Here is a 19,766-nt window from a genome sequence, read left to right as displayed (position 1 = left end):
GACTGCGGCAGCTTTCCAGTCCTTGGGGATCTCAGACGATATGAAAGAGAGGTTGAACAGGCTGGTAAATAGGGGTTGCGACAATGGCGGCGGATAGTTTCAGAAATAGAGGGTCCAGTTTGTCAAGCCCAGCTGATTTATACGGGTCCAGGTTTTGCAGCTCTTTCAGAACATCTGCTATCTGGATTTGGGTAAAGGAGAACCTGGAGAGGCTTGGGCGAGGAGCTGCGGGGGGGCCGGGGCTGTTGGCCGAGGTAGGAGTAGCCAGGCGTAAGGCATGGCCAGCCATTGAGAAATGCTTGTTGAAGTTTTCGATAATCATGGATTTGTCGGTGGTGACCGTGTTCCCTAGCCTCAGTGCAGTGGGCAGCTGGGAGGAGGTGCTCTTGTTCTCCATGGACTTCACAGTGTCCCAGAACTTTTTGGAGTTGGAGCTACAGGATGCAAACTTCTGACTGAAGAAGCTGGCCTTAGCTTTCCTGACTGACTGCGTGTATTGGTTCCTGACTTCCCTGAACAGTTGCATATCGTGGGGACTGTTCGATGCTATTGCAGTCCGCCACAGGATGTTTTTGTGCTGGTCGAGGGCAGTCAGGTCTGGAGTGAACCAAGGGCTGTATCTGTTCTTAGTTCTGCATTTTTTGAACGGAGCATGCTTATCTAAAATGGTGAGGAAGTTACTCTTAAAGAATGACCAGGCATCCTCAACTGACGGGATGAGGTCAATGTCCTTCCAGGATACCCGGGCCAGGTCGATTAGAAAGGCCTGCTCACAGAAGTGTTTTAGGGAGCGTTTGACAGTGATGAGGGGTGGTCGTTTGACTGCGACACCGTAGCGGATACAGGCAATGAGGCAGTGGTCGCTGAGATCCTGGTTGAAGACAGCGGAGGTGTATTTGGAGGGCCAGTTGGTCAGGATGACGTCTATGAGGGTGCCCTTGCTTACAGAGTTAGGGTTGTACCTGGTGGGTTCCTTGATGATTTGAGTGAGATTGAGGGCATCTAGCTTAGATTGTAGGACTGCCAGGGTGTTAAGCATATCCCAGTTTAGGTCACCTAGCAGAACAAACTCTGAAGCTAGATGGGGGGCAATCAATTCACAAATGGTGTCCAGGGCACAGCTGGGAGCTGAGGGGGGTCGGTAGCAGGCGGCAACAGTGAGAGACTTATTTCTGGAGAGAGTGATTTTCAGAATTAGTAGTTCGAACTGTTTGGGTATGGACCTGGAAAGTATGACATTACTTTGCAGGCTATCTCTGCAGTAGACTGCAACTCCTCCCCCTTTAGCAGTTCTATCTTGACGGAAGATGTTATAGTTGGGTATGGAAATGTAACTATTTTCAGCACTTTTGAAATGTACAGCGACAGAATTCAGAACATGGGCTATTCTTCCTGTACAATATGTGATGATGACATTTCTCTAAAACGGGCTATAGGCTACATGTACACCACCAAGTCAGAACAGTAGGTAAAATGATGAGGGGCCACTAACAGCTTACTACACAATATACGCTTTGTATTACTTAGCTACAGTATACTTTTCCCCTGGTATTTTACATAATTTATTCAATTTGCTCAATTGAACAGGAAGGTGGTGCTTTTATCATCGTACTTTGTCATAAGTCTGGCATTCTCTGGATTTATGGTGCTCTCAAGACAACTGGGAACTCGAGAGAAAAAAACCCAGGTTGAATCATGACGTTAGTGATCTTCAGGTCGGAGCTTTAGAAAGAGGCCCGAGTTCCTGACTTGGAATTCCGAGTAAGATCACCTTCCAAAATGTATTTTCCCAAGTTCCCAGTTGTCTTGAGCTCATTGAAAGTCTGAGATTTCCCCATTCTGAGTTTCCCGTTGTTTTGAAAGGTGCAGAAGTCATGCTGGATTGACAGCATGGCCAATGTTGAATGTTTATCCTTTTAAGCTTGGAAAAGAGACCCTTAAACCCAGATTTGGACCACACATCCACTCCACTGAATAGCAGGCTAGTGGTTGCTTTGCAATGCTTGCAGTTAGCCACTGATTCCTACCAAACCACTCGTTGTTGAATTTGCGATTTCGAACTTGTGTAATGTTTATGTCCAATGGCCGATGAGCACCGCTACGTTTTACTTGTAGTTTCTCTACATTTCTCTTCATATGAAGAGAAATGGCGGCAGGTTGCCTACTGGCTAAAGTGTTGGGCCAGTAACCGAAAGGTTGCTGAATCTAATCCTCTAGCTAACAAGGGAAAGATCTGTCGTTTTACTCCTGAACAAGGCAGTTCACTGTTCCCCGATAGGCTGTCACTTGTTCTTAACTGACTTGCCTAGTTTAATAATTGTTCACTTGATTCATTATGATGACTGATTTTGAAAGTAAGAATTTGAAAGTATGATATTTACATGATCAGTCCAATCAAAGCAACTGTAGATAGAACGTGATTTGATGTAATTTTTGTCTGTGGCCAATGACCTTGAGCGTTCTTGGATGGGCACTTCTTTTTTTTTATACAGTGCCTTGCGAAAGTATTCGGCCCCCTTGAACTTTGCGACCTTTTGCCACATTTCATGCTTCAAACATAAAGATATAAAACTGTATTTTTTTTGTGAAGAATCAATAACAAGTGGGACACAATCATGAAGTGGAACGACATTTATTGGATATTTCAAACTTTTTTAACAAATCAAAAACTGAAAAATTGTGTGTGCAAAATTATTCAGCCCCTTTACTTTCAGTGTAGCAAACTCTCTCCAGAAGTTCAGTGAGGATCTCTGAATGATCCAATGTTGACCTAAATGACTAATGATGATAAATACAATCCTCCTGTGTGTAATCAAGTCTCCATATAAATGCACCTGCACTGTGATAGTCTCAGAGGTCCGTTAAAAGCGCAGCGAGCATCATGAAGAACAAGGAACACACCAGGCAGGTCCGAGATACTGTTTTGAAGAAGTTTAAAGCCGGATTTGGATACAAAAAGATTTCCCAAGCTTTAAACATCCCAAGGAGCACTGTGCAAGCTATAATATTGAAATGGAAGGAGTATCAGACCACTGCAAATCTACCAAGGCCTGGCCGTCCCTCTAAACTTTCAGCTCATACAAGGAGAAGACTGATCAGAGATGCAGCCAAGAGGCCCATGATCACTCTGGCTGAACTGCAGAGATCTACAGCTGAGGTGGGAGACTCTGTCCATAGGACAACAATCAGTCGTATATTGCACAAATCTGGCCTTTAAGGAAGAGTGGCAAGAAGAAAGCCATTTCTTAAAGATATCCATAAAAAGTGTAGTTTAAAGTTTGCCACAAGCCAACTGAGAGACACACTAAACATGTGGAAGAAGGTGCTCTGGTCAGATGATTCCAACAAGACAATGATCAAAACATAAAGCAAAATCTACAATGGAATGGTTCAAAAATAAACATATCCAGGTGTTAGAATGGCCAAGTCAAAGTCCAGACCTGAATCCAATCGAGAATCTGTGGAAAGAACTGAAAACTGCTGTTCACAAATGCATTCCATCCAATCTCACTGAGCTCGAGCTGTTTTGCAAGGAGGAATGGGAAAAAATTTCAGTCTCTCGATGTGCAAAACTGATAGACATACCCCAAGCGACTTACAGCTGTAATCGCAGCAAAAGGTGGCGCTACAAAGTATTAATTTAAGGGGGCTGAATCATTTTGCACGCCCAATTTTTCAGTTTTTGATTTGTTAAAAAAGTTTGAAATATCCAATAAATGTTGTTCCTGTAACGGCGTTCGTTTGTTGGAGAGTCGGACCAAAATGCAGCGTGGTGGTTACTCGTGTTCTTTAATGACGAATAGCGAATACATGAAATAACTATACAAATACAAAACAACAAACGGAACGTGAAAACCTAATACAGCCTGTCTGGTGAATACTAACACAGAGACAGGAACAATCACCCACAAAATACACAGTGAAACCCCGGCTACCTAAATATGGTTCCCAATCAGAGACAACGAGAATCACCTGACTCTGATTGAGAACCGCCTCAGGCAGCCAAACCTATGCTACACTCCTACTCAGCCGCAATCCCAATGCCTACAAAACCCCAATACGAAACACAACAAAATAAACCCATGTCACACCCTGGCCTGACCAAATATATAACGAAAACACAAAATACTATGACCAAGGCGTGACAGTTACACTTCATGATTGTGTCCCACTTGTTGTTGATTCTTCACAAAAAAATACAGTTTTATATCTTTATGTTTGAAGCCTGAAATGTGGCAAAGTTCAAGGTGGGGCTGAATATTTTGATTATTGGATTTTCAACGCCAGTATTTACAAGATAATTGCACTTGTAAGTTATTTGGTAGTAACATAAAACACATCAAAGATAACAATACAGCAAAACAAAGAGCGAGACAGAAATATAACAAAAAAAACAAAGACTAAAAATATATATATTTTGATACAGTTGTTACAGGTCAACTAGCACAGATAATTACAGTCCTCCTAAACATCCGAGATGCTGTGAATATGCATATCAGGTCTCTTACTTCACTAATCTATAAATATACATCACTCTGTGACCTCAGGGAAATTTAAGTCATTTAACATAAGAAAAGAAGGGGAGCCCACATTGCACAGAATTTGTCTATAGACCCATTGAGTGTGTGTGTTCATTTCTTCCAACTTTATGCAATTGTAACGGATGTGAAACGGCTAGTTTAGTTAGCGGTGGTTCGCGCTAAATAGCGTTTCAATCGGTGACGTCACTTGCTCTGAGACCTTGAAGTAGTAGTTCCGCTTGCTCTGCAAGGGCCGCGGCTTTGTGGAGCGATGGGTAACGATGCTTCATGGGTGAATGTTGTTGATGTGTGCAGAGGGTCCCTGGTTCGCGCCCGGGTATGGGCGAGGGGACGGTCTAAAGTTATACTGTTACACAATTCAAAACATATTTAATCCAAACAGCATGAGTTGGGGTGCAGATGATTTCCATCTCAGTAAAATGAATCGTCTCGTTAAACAAAGTGACGAAGGCAATTACATCCTTATTCATTTTGGTCAGTTGTAATGTGGGTAAGGAAACCCCAAATAATGCAAATAAAGGGTCTGGTTTGATCTGTGTGCCGCTTAATTCTTGGATGGGCACTTCTAATATAGCTCTGGCATCACCCAGGGGGCTTGAATTTTTTTTGCTCTGCCTGTAGATTTTGCGGTGACGTAGTGTCCCCGTGAGTGACAGAGCGCTGAGCCAATTACAGCGCAACAAGACAGCATTACGGACCCCTACACTCTGTATTTTCCGCTGGCTGCCCCACCACCAAAGAAAGCACTGGTCTACGACAAAACTCCTGCATTTTGAAGCTGCCTTACTCAAGAAAGCAAAAGTGAGACCATGTTGTATGCGACTTTATTAATTCAATTTTTTAAAACTTTGTTTGCAAACTGATATGTGACACATATTAATGCCAACATAACGTGTAAAACAGGCTACAACAAAATAATAGATGTATTTTGAGAGTTCAGTGACCAGCCAGAGGAAGACGACAGCACCCTCCTCAGTGTAAAACCAATTAGTACACACCTGGGCCCACTAATTGCTTTGTCTCTTCCTCTATATAGATGTGCCAGGAGAGGAGCTGAGGGAGAATGTGGAATAGAGACGGGGACCTGGGAGAACATCAGATTTTCCGATCTCAGAGAAAGCTTTGTTTACTGGGGCACCTTGTCTCTGTTGACCAAGGCTGGCTTTAGGTAGAGAGAAGTGTTCCTCCTGGAACTTATGTGTATTCAATAGTCTAAAGACAGGAGTAGTTGTTTTTTGCTTCCCCTTTTTGGTAACTGCCTTTTGGTCAAAGGTTTAGTTTATGTTTATATGTTACACGGCAGGGCGGCAGGGTAGCCTAGTTGTTAGAGCTTTGGACTAGTAACCAGAAGGTTAAGTTCAAACCCCCGAGCTGACAAGGTACAAATCTGTCGTTCTGCCCCTGAACAGGCAGTTAACCCACTGTTCCTAGGCTGTCTTTGAAAATAAGAATTTGTTCTAAACTGACTTGCCAATTAAATAAAGGTAAAATAAAATCCACGGGTGTTTGGACGTTACCCTGTACTGGAGTTATTTTGTCGGGCGAAAGAAAACAACCTGTTTAGTAAACGTTCACAAGAAAAGGAATCTCAACCACTGCCTCTGGTCTGTTCATGTTGTGCCTCCCGCCTGTGTTAGGGGTTTCGGACAACTGGTGAAGAATGCGGGCATCTTGATGCAAGACCACAAGCTTTCCCTTTTCCGGTGGCTTTGATTTGATTTTTTAAATTGGATATTTCGGAAGCCTGTTACGCCTGCTGATAGGCATGAGTGAAGAATTGCTACATCAACGGCCTGCGCCATCGCCCAACCGGAGACCTTAGACCTCCTCAGGTCCAAAATAGCAGACCGCCCGTCTGACGTAGGATGCCCAATGTCAACGCTCTGATTCCACGTCTGACGGAGGACGACGCCCGTCTCCTGGCCTTCGAATGAATGGCGCAGAGAGAGAGATGGCCTCAGGATGACTGGGCGGACCTCCTGGCTCCTGCTCACAGGCAAAGCCCAGGCAGCGTACTATGACATTGAGGAAGGGGCTGCCGCGGATTACGCACATCTGAAGGTGGAGATTCAGGCCAGCTATCAGCTGAATCTCAGAGACCGGGCCCAAAGATTTCATGACTGGAAGAACGCCGAAGTCACCAAAGGGCCAGCTCTACCAACTTATCAGTCTGGTAAGGGGGGTGGTTATGCCCCACAAAAACCATGGCTGAAATGTTAGAAACCCTGGTCATAGACAAGTGTTGGAGGGACTTACCCGTCACCATTCAGAGGATAGGCCTTCCTAGATTCGGGAAGCATTTTTTCTCTGGTACGGGAGGAGATCCTGGCCAACGCGCCCGGTCTCGAGGCAGAGACCTCTGTAGCCTGCTTCCACGGGGACAGCAAACCCTACCCCACAGCCCGAGTCAGCTTCCATACCCCTGCCGGTAAGACCACCCTGAGCGTTGGGGTGGTTCCCCAAATTAAGGTACCCGTGCTACTGGGGAGGAACTGCCCATGTTCGAGCTTCTGTGGAGGAAGGCGGGGTGAGGGAGTAGCCCCGATCGAGCACAGAGACTGAACAACTCTAATCTCCAGGCACTGGCGCACTCCGTGTTCCAGGAGACCACGGAGGAAGACACCTTGGAGGAGGGTTGAGAGCGACAAGTCCACGAGCTCCCGAGGGAGAAGTTACGCCAGGTGTTTAAGGTGTCATCGAGGGAGAGCACCCTGAGGGGGTTTGTCACAAAGTCATCCGACCTGACCAGGAGCACCCCCTCCCTCACCCCAACATGCACAACTTCCCCCTGTCGGAAGAGCTATTGGCCCAAGTCGGAACCGCCCAACACCAGGAACCTGACTTTCTAAAGGCGATGCGGAAGGTGAAGAGGATAGATGGGAAGAATATCGTCTCGGAAGGTGAGTTAACTACTCCTTATTACGCCATCAAGCGGGGTCTCTTGTACTGGGTGTGTGCTTCCATCCTGTTAGAAGGTAACAGATTATTTTATTACAATGGTTAAAATGTATTTTCATTGTGTTCCATGGTGTTATTCACCCCTAATGGAGCTTTATGGTACTTAGAAAGACGACGCAAACAGGAAGTAGAGAATTTGTTCTGCACGCATAGAAGCAGCTAAAAACAACTCTACAGTGCAGGTCTTTCAGTGTAGTTATTTCTTGTCTTGCTTCAGCCTTGGAAAATATTTGTAAGTTCGATTCAAGCATTTAGCTAATGGTGATAGTCTTGTTATTGATAGAGTTGCTTACATATCAATGTTGGTTGGTTGCATTTACAAATTGCAATGCCTTTCATGTATGTCGTTAGCTGTATTACTTTGCTCGTGCGTCATGCAAACGAATTGTAAAATAAACAATACTGTAGTTTTGTTACTGTTTCTAGTGTAATACGCTTTGTTATTCTACATAGATGGTTGTACATTATTAGAGTAATGAAAGGAGTTAGCCAATTACCATATGAGTAACAATTATCTATATGGTTTGGCATCATGCCAGATGCATGGTACCTTAGCACGTGCTTTGTATTTATGCAACTTCAAATGTAGAATGTGCAGCTACAGTATGTCGGTGTGAATTGAATACTAGAGTATATTATTTTCTGTATTTTGCAGTTTTACAACATAAACGTTTTCAATATATTCATTCAAGAAAAGTCACGCCTTGGGAGTTTTATTGAAGATGTAGTTGTTAGCTATCTGTCTATTTTTGCATGAGAATGCAACTCAAGGGCAGAATAGGGTGGCCAAACGTAGAGGGGTAGAACAGGAACTGCTACTGGTGCCCCGTTCATACACATGGCCCATACATTAGGGGGCCACCACGCCCAGGAGATGACCACGAACGGTTGCTGGGGCATTTCTATTGGCATGGGGTTACCCAAGATGTCGCTAAGTATTGCAAATCTTGTGACACCTGCCAACTCCCTGCTCCCAAGCGAACATACTGTTACCCTCTTATCCCTCTCCCAATTATACAGACCCCGTTTGAGCGCATAGCCATGGACCTGGTGGGACCCCTTCCTCATTCGGCATGCAGACATGAGTACATCTGAGTGGTGGTGGACTATGCGATGAAGTTCCCAGAGGCTATTCCTCTGAGGTCAATGGAAACGAAAGCCATAGCAAAGAAACTGTATCTCATGTTGGACAGGCTGTGTGAACGGATAAATAAACCATCAAGAGCATGTTATGCCGGTTGGTGGACTGGGACGGGAAGAATTGGGATATGTTGTCCCATGCTCTGGGAGGTCCCCCAGACGTCCACTGGCTTCTCGCCTTTCGAGCTGCTCTATGGGCGGCCCTGGTGCGGCATCCTTGATTTGCCCAGGAAGGCCTGGGAAAACCAACCCTGCCAGTACCGTACCTTCATCGAACACATCACATTCATGAAGGACAAAATGGCAGCGATATGGCCGGGGGTGAGGGAACACATGGCCAAAGTGCAGGAAACCCAAGCATGGGTGTACAACAAAACGGCCCAGCTGCGACAGTTCTGCCCTGGAGATAAGATCCTCGTCCCCAAGCCGGAACACCGGCTTCAGGCTTGGTGGCATGGCCAATATGTGGTGACAGAGCAAGTCTCTTCCCGGTAAACTACAGGGTGAGTAGTTCAGGATGACAGCGCCCTCAGCAGATATACCACATCAGCCTGTTGAAAGCCTATGTGGAATGAGAGATGCAGGTTCTGATGGAACTTAAGGCAGACGGAGAGGAACGACAGACAGAAAAGGTTTCGGCCCCAGTCTTAAGGCTCAACAGACACGAGACCTTGGAAGGGTTGTCCACCAGAACCATCAGGTCTTCTCCCCCTTTCGGGGCAGACCTTGCTCTGCCACCGCATAGCCACAGAGCCAGGGAAGAAGGTTCATCTCCAACCCTACAGGGTACCAGAAGCACACCGGGAGCTGGTACGGACAGAAGGGAGGAAGATGTTGAAGATGAGGTCATTAAGCCGTCCACCTGCGAATGGTTCAGCCCTATCGGGCTGGTGCCGAAACCCAATGGGTCTATTCACTTCTGCAACGATTTCCGAGCCCTCAACGCCATCTCCAGGTTCGACACCTAGCCCATTCCCGAGGATCGATGAGCTGCTTGAGAAAGCCCACTATATATCGACCCTCGACCTCACAAAGAGGTACTGGCAGATGCCTCTGGTCCCCGAAGACCGCCACAAAACCTCCTTTGCCACCCCATATGGGCTATTTCAGTATGTTCGCCTCCCCTTCGGCAAGCATGGAGCGACCGCCAACTTCCAGAGGCTTATTAGACACGCAGTTACATCCTCACCAGGCCTTCGCTGCTGATGACATTGTATTACACAGTGAGGACTGGGAAGACCACCTCCGCCAGCTGCGCTCTGTGCTGGCCAGCCTGGAGGTGGACGGCCTGACCGCTATCCCAAGAATTGCCACCTGGGACTGAACGAGGCTGAAAACCTTGGTTACACCATTGGCAGCGGTCTGATCAAACCACAAGTGGAGAGGACCTGGGCCATCCGGGAGTGGCTGCTGACCTGGGACAAGAAGGGAGTCCGCTCCTTCCTGGGCCTAATGGGTTACTACAGATGGTTCATCCCAAACTACAACACCATTGCCACCCCACTGACCAACATGACAAAGAAGAGAAACCCGGTGAGTTTGGTAGTCTGAAGCCACCTCAAAGACACACTGCTCAGAACTGGTGTTGAGAGCCCCCGATTTTCAGCAGCCCTTCGCTGTTCACACCGATGTCTCCAGCACCGGCTTGGGGGCTGTACTGTCCCAAGGGGACGGGGTGGAGGAACGTCCCGTCCTTTACGTAAGCCGCAAGCTGTCCGACCGGGAGCGGAAGTACGTGACGATAGAGAGGGAGGCACTGGTAATTAAGTGGGCCCTAGAATACTTGAGGTAGGTTCTCCTTGGGAGGCGATTCTGACTGGTCACGGATCATGCACCCATCCAGTGGTTGGCGTGGTATGCGAGACATGAACAGCCGAATAACAAGATGTTTCTGTCGCTCCAATCATTTTAATTTCCTAGGTGGTTCACCGATTGGGGAGAGCAGACAGAAATGCAGTCGCGCTATCCTGTCGAGACCCTGAGGTCTCGTCTGACGCACGCCCCTCTGGGTTGATCTTGGGAGGGAAGGCATGTGAGAGTTCAGTAACCAGCCGGAGGAAGAAGACACGACAGCACCCTCCTCCGGGGATAGATGCTCGGTGTAAAGCAAATTAGTAAACACCTAGGCCCACTAATTGCTTTGTGTCTTCCTCTATATAGGTTTGCCAGGAGAGGAGCTGAGGGAGAATAGAGACTGCAACCTGGGAGGACGTCAGATTTTCCGATCTCAGAGAAAGCTTTGTTTACTGGGGCACCTTGTCTCTCTGTTAACTAAGGCAGGCTTTAGGTAGAGTGACGTGTTCCTCCTGTAACTATTATGTGTAGTCAATAGTTGATATTTAAATGTATTTTAATTGGTAACTCTGGGTCTTCCTTTCCTGTAGCGGTCCTCGTGAGAGCCAGTTTCATCATAGAGCTTAATGGTTTTTGCGACTGCACTTGAAGAAACTTTAAAAGTTGTTTAAATGTTCCATATTGACTGACCTTCACGTCTTAAAGTAAAGATGGACTGTCGATTCTCTTTGCTTATTTGAGCTGTTCTTGCCATAATATGGACTTGGTCTTTTACCAAATAGGGCTATCTTTTGTATACCAACCCTACCTTGTCACAACATGTCTGATTAGCTCAAATTAAACAGGAAACTAATTCCACAAATGAACTTTTATCAAGGCACACTTGTTAATGGAAATGCATTCCAGGTGACTATCTCATGAAGCTGGTTGAGAGAATACCAAGAGTGTGCTAAGCTGTCATCAAGGCAAAAGGTGACTGTTTAACACTTTTTGGTTACTACATGATTCCATATGTGTTATTTAATAGTTTTGATGTCGTCACTGTTATTCTACAATGTAGAAAATAGTTCAAGTTAAGAAGAACCGTCTTCATCATTGAGTGTCTTCCACTGCCGAGGAGAGAGCACCACCAGTGGGCCTTGTTTCACGAGGAGTCGCCCAAAACAACAAGTTCTTCCACGAGCCCGTCATCACCCTCTTTAACCACACGGCCACCTTCAGCCAGCACTCCCAGCTGCCCCTCACCTCCCAGTACCTGGAGAACCTGGAGGTCCTGACCTCCCAGACCTACCTGGTGTCCCTCAACCAGAAGAACGAGCTGAGGAAAACACTAGCCCCGGTGGTGTACGTCCAGTCAGACTGCGACCCTCCGTCGGACCCGGGATGCCTATGTGAGTGAGTTAATGAAGCACATCTGGGTTGATTCCTATGGACAATGCCTCCACAACAAAGACCTGCCTTCCCATCTGAGGGACTCGATTGCCATGGAGGAGCAGGCCTTTTACCAGATCCTGGCCCAGTACAAATTCATTCTGGCCTTTCAGAACGCCGTCTGTGACGACTACATCACCGAGAAACTATGCAGGCCTCAAGCTTGGGGTGGTTCCTGTGTATTACAGTGCTCCCAAGGTTCGGCAATGGCTGCCGAGCAACAGTAGTGTGGTTGTAGTCGTCCCAGACGAGCCCCCTGAAAAACTGTCTCTGTCTCTATAGAGGTTAGCTGAGGACGACGGAGAGTTTGACAATATGATTAGTTTGACAGTAAATAGTTTGACAGTAAATAGTTGATTATAATGAATCTTAATTTGGATCCCCATTAGCTGACGCCAGGATGACAGCTGCTCTTCTCGTGTTCCATACACAAAACTAAAAAGACAGTCTTTACATTATTGACATTACAAGCCTGTAACACAATATTGTGTTAATAATAATATTCAAGCTAGAATGAAATAGACCTGCAGGAGTATAGTCTTTTTTTATTGTGCCTATATAGTAATATTTCTGCTTCCCAAACATGGACTTGTTCCTAAAGCCTGGCAAGCAGAGGGAAACCACCTAAAGTGTCCACTTCCGAGGGTACATTTACATTTAAGTCATTTAGCAGATGCTCTTATCCAGAGCGACTTACAAATTGGTGCATTCACCTTATGACATCCAGTGGAAAGTTGACTTTGCTTCAGGCCCTAGAAAGCGGACATCTTTGCGAGGAATTTGGACGGCCTGTTACGAGCAGTCCAAGAAAGAGGCTAGGGCATTGCGTCACTTGGCTGAGAGGAACAAGAATTTCACTGTGGTGCAGTACTGGAAGGAAGTATTCACTGACTCAAACACTACTACAACTAAAACACTATAATTCACATAGAAATGTCCCTTGCTGAAATACAGTATAATTTCTCTACCCAGTGCTTTGGTGGTGGTGTGTCAAAGTTTGATCAATATCTGTCATATCTTAAAAACATTTATTTTACCTTTATTTAACTAGGCAAGTCAGTTAGAACAAATTCTTGTTTTCAGTGATGGTCTAGGAACAGTGGGTTAACTGCCTTGTTCAGGGACAGAACGCCAGATTTGTCAGCTCGGGGTTTTGATCTTGCAACCTTTCGGTTACTAGTCCAATGCTCTAACCACTAGGCTACCGCGAAAGATTGCTTTTGCTTTATCAACCATAGTTTTGACATCCACGTTGCATCAAGAGTAGCCCGAGGCAGAGCACTTTGAGGAAACAGTTGTGTCGTTATTTCACTGAAGCCATGAAATGTGAGTTATTATGAATGTGAGAAAATGTCTGGTCTTTCTAACGAAACCTTCCTTAATCTTCCTTAAACCAAATACTTTCAGGAGTCTACACCTCTGTTCAGGAATAGGAATATGTCATTACCTGACAAATGTTACGTTTACATTTAAAGCAACAGTGTCAATTTTACCAGACTGCTTTTATCTCTGTTTTTACAGTAACTTTGTATTGCATTTTTAAACTCTAATAAAACATTTTAATTTTCATGTTTTATAATGAACAGAAATAGTAACACAACACGCAATACCTTCAAAGATTTTACTGAGTTACATGGTGGATGGATTATGTTGGCAAGGATAAATAACAGGGATGTAAACAAATTTGTGCAGAGAAATAAGCTGTTTCTATGTATGGGCATTTTCTGGAATCTTTTTTTTTTCAGCTCATGAAACATGGGACCAACACTTTAAATGTTTTTGTTCAGTTTATTGAATAAGCAGAAAATACACCTTAATGTAGGGCATAATGGAAGCAAAATGAACAATAATATTTCACAATAGTAATATATCATTAATTTCAAATGAGTGGATAACTAAAACTTAAAGTAATTTATTGAATGATATACACATTGTGTGAAATGGTAACTGTGTGTGCATGCCTGTGCCTTTCTCTCCCTAGTCTAATGCAATTTACTATTTTACCAAAAAACATCCAATCTTCAGACCATCACCATAGTCCAATTTTGTTTATTGGAACATTTCTCATCATTCCACCACCCTTGACTAGTTGGATGATATACAAACTCCCCACAGTCCTGGTCTGTTCCATTGTTGCCGTTGGGCTGCCCTCTCTCCCAATTCGCTGTGGTCAGTGGTGTACCATCCACCCATTTCCAGGTCCCTTCAGTAACTGAGTCAGTAAGACCAATCCAGACATTATTTTTTGTTTGGTATAATCCATTGATAAATACCTGTTCCTCTTTGCTGTTTATGATCACCAGATCTGCTCCAAACTCTTGGCATTCTTCACTGCTCTGAGTCCATGTTTTTTTCTCATTGGTGATGTAGTAACAGCTGAATTCAAACTCCCTCCAGCCTTCTGGACAGCGTCTCCCTTTGATCTTCTTGTTCAGGTTTTCTTTCTCCTTCTGTAGCTGGTCTCTCTCTTTAGTCAGGTTGTTGTAACTGGTCGATTGGATTCTCTGGTAGACAGACAGGCTTATGATCCCAGCAAGTAGGAGAACACACAGCAGCCCCAGACACACTGCAGCAGCTCTGGAGGGTCTCTTCCACCTCTGGAAATATATTGCTCCTTCTCTTGGGCTGGCCCTGAAGGAACTTGAATTGGCATATGTATTTTCATCATTGTCCATCTTGACACACTTCTGCTCAAATACAGTTAACTTCAACTGTTACTTCAGCTCTTACTGTAAGTCTAATTCTGAGTCAAGAGTCATCCTCAGTAATAGTGGACAGGAAACAGGAAATGTACAGTTCCTCAGTGCATGAAAACACATAATTGTCTTAGAAATGCTGTTGGGTAAATACAACCACTCAAATTCAAAGACTGAGTCCATGACGTCGACATGCTTGTTTTAATGTATATTTAAACAAAGTTGTTTATTTACTTTTTTATCTTCCTCTTTAGTCATGATAGGATTTAAACATGATAGGGTTTAAACATGATAGGGTTTAAACATGATAGGATTTAAACATGATAGGGTTTAAACATGATAGGGTTTAAACATGATAGGATTTAAACATGATAGGGTTTAAACATGATAGGGTTAAAACAGTTCTTCTAACCTCTTCAGTCATGATAGGGGTTAAACATGATAGGGTTAAAACATGATAGGGTTTAAACATGATAGGGTTAAAACATGATAGGGTTAAAACATGATAGGGTTTAAACATGATAGGGTTTAAACATGATAGGGTTTAAACATGATAGGGTTTAAACATGATAGGGTTTAAACATGATAGGATTTAAACATGATAGGGTTTAAACATGATAGGGTTTAAACATGATAGGATTTAAACATGATAGGGTTTAAACATGATAGGGTTAAAACAGTTCTTCTAACCTCTTCAGTCATGATAGGGGTTAAACATGATAGGGTTAAAACATGATAGGGTTTAAACATGATAGGGTTAAAACATGATAGGGTTAAAACATGATAGGGTTTAAACATGATAGGGTTTAAACATGATAGGGTTTAAACATGATAGGGTTTAAACATGATAGGGTTTAAACATGATAGGATTTAAACATGATAGGGTTAAAACATGATAGGGTTTAAACATGATAGGGTTTAAACATGATAGGGTTTAAACATGATAGGATTTAAACATGATAGGGTTTAAACATGATAGGGTTAAAACAGTTCTTCTAACCTCTTCAGTCATGATAGGGGTTAAACATGATAGGGTTTAAACATGATAGGGTTAAACATGATAGGGTTAAACAGTTCTTCTAACCTCTTCAGTCATGATAGGGTTAAACATGATAGGGTTAAACAGTTCTTCTAAACTCTTCAGTCATGATAGGGGTTAAACATGATAGGGTTAAACAGTTCTTCTAACCTCTTCAGTCATGATAGGGTTAAACATGATAGGGTTAAACAGTTCTTCTAAACTCTTCAGTCATGATAGGGTTAAACATGATAGGGTTAAACAGTTCTTCTAAACTCTTCAGTCATGATAGGGGTTAAACATGATAGGGTTAAACAGTTCTTCTAACCTCTTCAGTCATGATAGGGGTTAAACATGATAGGGTTAAAACATGATAGGGTTAAACAGTTCTTCTAAACTCTTCAGTCATGATAGGGTTAAACATGATAGGGTTAAACAGTTCTTCTAACCTCTTCAGTCATGATAGGGTTAAACATGATAGGGTTAAACAGTTCTTCTAAACTCTTCAGTCATGATAGGGGTTAAACATGATAGGGTTAAAACATGATAGGGTTAAACAGTTCTTCTAAACTCTTCAGTCATGATAGGGTTAAACATGATAGGGTTAAACAGTTCTTCTAACCTCTTCAGTCATGATAGGGGTTAAACATGATAGGGTTAAAACATGATAGGGTTTAAACAGTTCTTCTAAACTCTTCAGTCATTATGGGTTTAAACATGATAGGGTTAAACAGTTCTTCTAACCTCTTCAGTCATGATAGGGTTAAACATGATAGGGTTAAACAGTTCTTCTAAACTCTTCAGTCATGATAGGGGTTAAACATGATAGGGTTAAACAGTTCTTCTAACCTCTTCAGTCATGATAGGGGTTAAACATGATAGGGTTAAAACATGATAGGGTTAAACAGTTCTTCTAAACTCTTCAGTCATGATAGGGTTAAACATGATAGGGTTAAACAGTTCTTCTAACCTCTTCAGTCATGATAGGGGTTAAACATGATAGGGTTAAAACATGATAGGGTTTAAACAGTTCTTCTAACCTCTTCAGTCATGATAGGGGTTAAACATGATAGGGTTAAAACATGATAGGGTTAAACAGTTCTTCTAACCTCTTCAGTCATGATAGGGGTTAAACATGATAGGGTTAAACAGTTCTTCTAAACTCTTCAGTCATGATAGGGGTTAAACATGATAGGGTTAAACAGTTCTTCTAACCTCTTCAGTCATGATAGGGGTTAAACATGATAGGGTTAAAACATGATAGGGTTAAACAGTTCTTCTAAACTCTTCAGTCATGATAGGGTTAAACATGATAGGGTTAAACAGTTCTTCTAACCTCTTCAGTCATGATAGGGGTTAAACATGATAGGGTTAAAACATGATAGGGTTTAAACAGTTCTTCTAACCTCTTCAGTCATGATAGGGGTTAAACATGATAGGGTTAAAACATGATAGGGTTAAACAGTTCATCTAACCTCTTCAGTCATGATAGGGGTTAAACATGATAGGGTTAAAACATGATAGGGTTTAAACAGTTCTTCTAACCTCTTCAGTCATGATAGGGGTTAAACATGATAGGGTTTAAACATGATAGGGTTAAACATGATAGGGTTAAACAGTTCTTCTAAACTCTTCAGTCATGATAGGGGTTAAACATGATAGGGTTAAACAGTTCTTCTAACCTCTTCAGTCATGATAGGGGTTAAACATGATAGGGTTAAAACATGATAGGGTTAAAACATGATAGGGTTAAAACAGTTCTTCTAACCTCTTCAGTCATGATAGGGGTTAAACATGATAGGGTTTAAACATGATAGGGTTAAACATGATAGGGTTAAACAGTTCTTCTAACCTCTTCAGTCATGATAGGGGTTAAACATGATAGGGTTAAAACATGATAGGGTTAAACAGTTCTTCTAAACTCTTCAGTCATGATAGGGTTAAACATGATAGGGTTAAACAGTTCTTCTAACCTCTTCAGTCATGATAGGGGTTAAACATGATAGGGTTAAAACATGATAGGGTTTAAACATGATAGGGTTTAAACATGATAGGGTTTAAACATGATAGGGTTTAAACATGATAGGGTTTAAACATGATAGGGTTTAAACATGATAGGGTTTAAACATGATAGGGTTTTAACATGATAGGGTTAAACATGATAGGGTTTAAACATGATAGGGTTTAAACATGATAGGGTTTAAACATGATAGGGTTTAAACATGATAGGGTTTAAACATGATAGGGTTAAACATGATAGGGTTTAAACATGATAGGGTTAAAACATGATAGGGTTTAAACATGATAGGGTTTAAACATGATAGGGTTTAAACATGATAGGGTTAAACAGTTCTTCTAAACTCTTCAGTCATGATAGGGTTTAAACATGATAGGGTTAAACAGTTCTTCTAAACTCTTCAGTCATGATGGGGTTTAAACATTCCTACTTAACTCAAAGGGCTATGTTAGTCTAATGATTGTTGAACAGCAGGACTTTTGTTTCTTAATATGATGTACCACCGTGTCCTTTACAGGGAGCTATAGGGCTTTTAATGAGAGCTCACCATTATTTATCTTCAGATTCCATATTGGAATATGAGCATGGATCCATTTTTAACAGCATGAAATACTCTTAGGTATGAAATATAGCTAGACTGTATTGTTTTACTACAATATGTATCTATTATCTTAATCATTAAACACATTGAATATATGGTTATTACAACCAGTGGTGGAAAAAGTACCCAATTGTGATACTTGAGTAAAAGTATAGATATCTTAATAGAAACTCAATGATCCTTTACGATAGACTGTCACGCCCTGATCTGTTTCACCTGTCCTTGTGATTGTCTCATCCCCTTCCAGGTGTCGCTTATGTATTTATACCTGTGTTTCCTGTCTCTCTGTTCCAGTTCGTCTTGTTTGTTTCAAGTCAACCAGCGTGTTTTCCCCCAGGCTCCTTACTACTCTCTCTTTCTCTCCACTCTGAACCTCCTAGATCTGGTTTTGACTCTTTGCCTGTCCACGACCATTCTCTTGCCTACCCCTTTTGGAACTAATAAATATCAAACACTCAAACCATTTGCCTCCCATGTCTGCATCTGGGTCTGGGTCTGGCACTGAGCTCTTATAGTACGAACTGACCATGACAGACCCAGCATACTTGGACCAGCTCCGCCACGCTGTCTCCCTGCAGGAAGCCTCCACTGGGAGACAGGAGGAGCTACTTCAGGACCTTCTGGAAGGGTTTCATTCCCTGACGGAACGCCACGACCAAGGGTTTAAGGCTATTAAGGTGCAAACCAGGGAGCCTACCACCTCTGAGAACCCTCAACCACCCAGAAACCTTTGCCCTATGAGTGGTGAGTTTGTACAGCCTACCCTGGCTCCCCGGAAACGCTGCTTCCCTCCTCCGGAGAGTTATTCTGGGGGATCGTGGTACCTGCTGGGGTTTTCTTGCTCAATGCTCCCTTATTTTTGAGCTACAGCCATCTTCGTTCCCTTCGGACCGGTCTAAGATAGCATATATTATTACGCTAATGTCGGGAAAGGCGCTCTCCTGGGCAGCGGCTGTTTGGGAGCAACAATCCGTCATTTGTCATCATCTGGAGGATTTCATGGCAGAGGTGAGGAAGGTGTTCGATTCTCTGGTATCCGGTAGAGAGGCGGCCCGTAAACTTCTTGAATTATGTCAAGATTCCCGTAGTGTGGCAGACTATGCTGTTGATTTTCGCACATTGGCGCGTGAGAGTGCCAGGAATCCCTTTTCAATACCTTCCTTCACGGACTGTCTGAGGTGATAAAGGATGATTTAGCTGCTGGGGAATTGCCGGTAAACCTCGATTCCCTCTTCGCCCTCTCCATTAGAATTGATGGGTGGCTAAGGGAATGTAGGAGTGAGAGGAGGTCTGACCTGGGTCACACTCATCCATCCGCAGTGGCTCGCTCATCTTCGAAGGAATACGGAAGTCCCCGAAGGCTATTCTTCCGGAGAGGATCCGAAGACACCCGAGCCTCCTCGAGAATGATCGATGACAGGTGAGTCTGACACACCAGAACCTATGCAACTGGGAAGGGCTAGGTTATCGCCTAGGGAACGTTCCCGCAGGCTAAGCTCCAATTGCTGTCTGTATTGTGGAGCTGTGGGGAATTATATAACCACCTGCCCAGTTATGAGACCGGACACGT

The 19,766-nt window shown here is 43.5% G+C and overlaps 1 protein-coding gene and 1 pseudogene across 1 annotated transcript; one reads left to right on the top strand and one right to left on the bottom strand.

Moving 5' to 3' along the window:
* Positions 1-9,686: 9,686 nt before the first annotated feature.
* LOC124047729 lies at positions 9,687-12,786 on the top strand (annotated as a pseudogene).
* Positions 12,787-13,638: 852 nt separating this feature from the next.
* Positions 13,639-14,612, bottom strand: LOC124047973 (CD209 antigen-like protein A). Its single transcript, XM_046368331.1, has one exon. It carries the CDS (start codon positions 14,537-14,539, stop codon positions 13,886-13,888), a length of 654 nt encoding a protein of 217 aa, XP_046224287.1. The 5' UTR covers positions 14,540-14,612; the 3' UTR covers positions 13,639-13,885.
* Positions 14,613-19,766: the final 5,154 nt, after the last annotated feature.

Source organism: Oncorhynchus gorbuscha, linkage group LG11 (genome assembly GCF_021184085.1).
Source record: "Oncorhynchus gorbuscha isolate QuinsamMale2020 ecotype Even-year linkage group LG11, OgorEven_v1.0, whole genome shotgun sequence".
Taxonomy (NCBI): Eukaryota; Metazoa; Chordata; class Actinopteri; order Salmoniformes; family Salmonidae; genus Oncorhynchus; species Oncorhynchus gorbuscha.
The sequence above is the reverse complement of the archived record's forward strand: the minus strand, read 5'-3'. Positions and strand labels throughout refer to the sequence as shown.